This window comes from Pteropus vampyrus, unplaced genomic scaffold (assembly GCF_000151845.1).
Source record: "Pteropus vampyrus isolate Shadow unplaced genomic scaffold, Pvam_2.0 Scaffold48, whole genome shotgun sequence".
NCBI classification, from domain to species: Eukaryota; Metazoa; Chordata; class Mammalia; order Chiroptera; family Pteropodidae; genus Pteropus; species Pteropus vampyrus.
In genome coordinates, this window is record NW_011888829.1 from 7,385,852 (window position 1) to 7,389,895 (window position 4,044).

General features: G+C 53.1%; 1 protein-coding gene across 1 annotated transcript in view; it reads left to right on the forward strand.

The window, feature by feature from the left end:
• The window catches only part of LOC105291679 (plexin-A4), a 101,275-nt gene that overhangs the window by 76,196 nt on the left and 21,035 nt on the right, over window positions 1-4,044 (forward strand). The window contains exon 23 of the mRNA XM_023530281.1: window positions 494-663. Within this exon, the coding sequence (XP_023386049.1) occupies window positions 494-663 (170 nt within the window). The remainder of the gene's footprint in view (window positions 1-493; window positions 664-4,044) is intronic.

The following is a 4,044-nucleotide window of genomic DNA, read 5'->3' on the forward strand; positions in this document are numbered from 1 at the left end:
ATCCTGGTCCTTGGGCCCTTCTGTGCCTACAGTTAGTTTTTCACTCCTGAGGCTGGCCTCGGCCTGCTCGCTGCAGAGCCAAATGGATAACTGTTCATTAGCCGGAGTGAATAATACCGAAACAAAACCAGCAGATTGTGTTTGTCTGCTCTGACCGAGTGAGTTGTTCATTAGCATTTGTGAAAAGTGCTAAAATAACACCGCCAAAGGGTGTGAAACCAAACCATGTTGTTGGCAGAGGAAGGCTCACTTAGGTCCAGTCGGCCGTGGTGTATCTATCTATTTCCCACGTGCAGAGGAAATTTAAAGCTGTTAGAGACAGATGAAGGGGTGCGGGAGAGCTAACACACGCACTTACCCGGTTTCACCCGGGCCGGCCCAGCTGTACACACACCATCCTCCCTTCCCCGACCCGATAGGCAGATTTTGATAACCCAACCTCAGAACTCCCTGGGCAGAGCCGTGTGTGAACTTGTGCCGCCTCCTGCCCCAGGGCACGCTGCAGAAGTTCGTGGACGACCTCTTTGAGACCATCTTCAGCACGGCACACCGTGGCTCTGCCCTGCCCCTGGCCATCAAGTACATGTTCGACTTCCTGGACGAGCAGGCTGACAAGCACGGCATTCACGACCCGCACGTCCGCCACACCTGGAAGAGCAACTGGTGAGTGAAGGGAGAGCGGAGGCCACGCCGGGGGGACCCAGGCCCGTCCACGGTGGGCCGTCCAGGCCGTCGTGAGCGGAGGGCCGGGCCCTGGGTCAGGCTCTCTCTCTGGGCCCCCCCACCCTCTCCCACTATTTCCCCGCTCATTTCCTCTCACTTCCGACTGGTCAAATCATCCTTCTTTTCTAGCAATCGATCGATTAGTTAACACACATTTATTTAACCAAGTAATGAGCAAAAAAAAAAATAATAACCTGCCAAGTGTCGCGGCTAGGACACTGTCACGGCTAGGTACCGCCGGACTTTATGCTAAGCGCTGAGTGCACAGAGACCATCAGGCACGGTTCCTGCCCTCAGTGAGCTGACAGACGCAGGTGAGAGACGAGAAGGCAGCCGTTTGGATGAGAGACACGTGTGAGGCCGGATTACAGACGGGCGGCTGTGACAGTGAATCTTGAGCACATCCTGCCGTCGTCCAGGGGAACAGGGGTATTTCTGTCCTATTCAAGAAGCCATGGCCTTCCCTTCCCACAAACTCCTTTTCCAGTTCCCTCGGGGAAGAGGCCTTCCCGTAACTACTTCGTCTGTCTTCGAGACAACAGGATCCTCTAAGTCCTAAGTGACACTCTAGGTGTCTCCGTTATGGTCCCTCTCGCCTCTAACATGTATCATCCCTTCCTTTGGTCTGTGAGTAATTCGTGTTTCAGGTCGAGAGGGCAAGGTCAGGCATCGGTATGCAGCACCTGGTATAAAACCTCGCACAAAGCCAGGACTCGATACATATTAATGAGGGTGCAGGGCCAAGATGCTCTCTACCTGTGAGTTCTGTCTACCTTGGGCAAAGCTGGTTAACCTTTAGCCTCGTCAGTTCCAGAACTGCCTCCCCTTTGCTTTTAAGTGGTTCCTGTCCCAGGTCGTTCTTCCCCAGAACAGTCTTCCAAGGCAGCACGAGCCTGCTGCCCAGCACCTGCCAACCGCTAGGACTGGCATGGCGCGAAGGCACAGCCGGGCACCCCGACAACCAGCCTGGAGCCCCGGACCACAGCTCAGACGAAGGCGGAAGTCGGCCCGCAGTGCTAAAGCTTTATTCAGTGTAGTATACTCTGTCTTCTCATCTCCTTCACCTGAAAAATAGTGTCGTCTCTACTGAAATTGAAAACTCAGACAAGAACAGAGGTGTGGACCACAGAACTGGAGAGAGGAGTTTACCCCCGCATTAATCCTTGGCGAGCGAAGATCTTCCATCACACAGGTTTTCTGGCCTTTCTGAAATAAGACTCTTAGAACCTGGATTCTTCCTTCAGCGCAGCAACTCTGGGTGAAGGCTACTCCCTCCTCTCTCTGAAAGGCCTGCCAGGTGTGCTGTCTCCCAGGGCCTGCCTCCAGGCAAGACTGTTTAGTAACCTTAGGCAGAGTCGTTCCCAGGGCACGTCCCCAGCCTAGCCTACTGCATTTGCTTCTCTCTGCCAGTGAGCCTTCCTCCTCCCCACCCCGTCGGAATGTCAGCAGTCTCCAGAATACTACAAATGCCCTGTCCAGAACATCTCTTGGTCCTTGCTGGGGAGAGCTGGTATTCCCAAAACATCCCTACGTGCCCTCGTAGTGCCTTCCGGGCAGATCACCGGAAATAGCATCCGAACCGTGTGTTTTCAACCCGTGCTTCCTACTGTGTTAAGGCCACCTCCAAAGATGCCATAATGTCCTTGGGGTGGGGGCAGAACCTCCCTTTGGGCCAGCTCTTCGAAGTGTTCAGATACTCAGTTCACAAAGTCTGGTCTCTATTCAGGGAAGCTGGTCAGTAGACAGCGTTACCCACCCAGGGTCTTTTACCAAAGGATGCGTGTGCTCCTGACCAGCCCCTGACCATCGCCATTGCCATGTGGGCAAGAAGCCATTACTCTGGGAATTATGAGATTTGCATATTGACTTAGAGTTAATTGTCCCTGATTGAAAAGAGATTGTTCCTTTATTCCCAGGCCAAAGTTGTAACTCACCCCCTCCCCACCGACTTCCTCCACATTTCCCTACCTTTTCTCTTTTAAATAAACCTCCTGCTCATTTAGCCTGAGTGGCTGCAATCAACCAGAGATTAGTACCACCACTAATGTTAATAATATGCTAATATTTCATTAGGCAGGAGACTCGGCGAGGTGCCCTGGCTTCCCTGTTTGATTTGCACAACTGGCTTAAGGAGAGGGAGTGTTGAGGAGAAATAACCATGCAGCAAATATGGACTCCTAGAGTCTCCTCCGGGTAGGACTTCCGGAAACAGGAAGATGTGGGCAGGGGACTGTTAGCTGGGCAGCCGGGAGTCCTTCATCCAGAGCTCTGAGCCCAGCTGTCAGGGGCTCCCCAGGGCAGCTGCCATGACCCTGGCCTTCATCCCTATGTCATGACTGCCTGTGCTGTCCCTTTATTTCCTATCCGGATTTCCCAGGAGGTTACAAGTACCACTTAGCATCGTCAGAACTCAGTGCCGCCTGCCGCATCCTGCACTGCACAGTTTGTAGGAACTTAATAAATACGTGTTGATTGATTGGCAGTCTCGAAGATGAAGTCTGGCTGTATTTATAGCATCTGTTGTATGTACGTATTGACTGCTGGGAGATACAACACTTATAGAAATATTGTACTCGCTGTATTGAAATAATGTAATTCAAAGAGTTTAAGTTCTCAGAGGCAAGCCAAACACATAGGAACATTCTAACTATTACCGACAGTGAGAGCGGCAACCAACGTGACAATAAAACGTCAGGCGACATGGCGGGAGACAGGAGAGGTGGGTGAGGAGGGAAACCCTGATTCTCTGCTCAATGCCACCCTTCCTCACCTGCGTCTCGGTGGCCAAGTGGATGCCACAGAACTGGAGAGCCAGCAGAGGACAGCCAAGAGGGCCGCTGGGCAGCTTCCTTCCTCTCTAGCAACCGAGAGAGTGACCTATGGTTTCCTGACCACATTGCATGATTTCTCTCCTCTTCATCTTGGCTCAGTTAGTCCCAGCCGGGAGCACCTTCCTCCCCACTTCCTCCAGCTGAGGAACACCTACGCATCTTTAAAACTCAAACCGTCAAATGCTGTCCCGTCTGTGAAGACTTTCTGGACACTTCCCTCTGGGCAGACGGGATGCCGCCACCCTATGTCCCACATGGAACCCTGCACACCCTTCGGTTCTAGCATCCTTCGGTTCGATTGTCCTCAGAGCATGTACTCGATTGCGTATCTGACTTCCCCACGAACCCGCCAGAATGCAGGCTTCCTGAGGGCAGAGGTCACACTGTATCCCCATTGCCGGCACAGTCCCTGGCATGTGGTAGATGCCAGCTGGAAGAAAGGGTGGGGCAGGAGGGGGCACCGTGGGGCAGACGAGGCGACGCGAAGGTG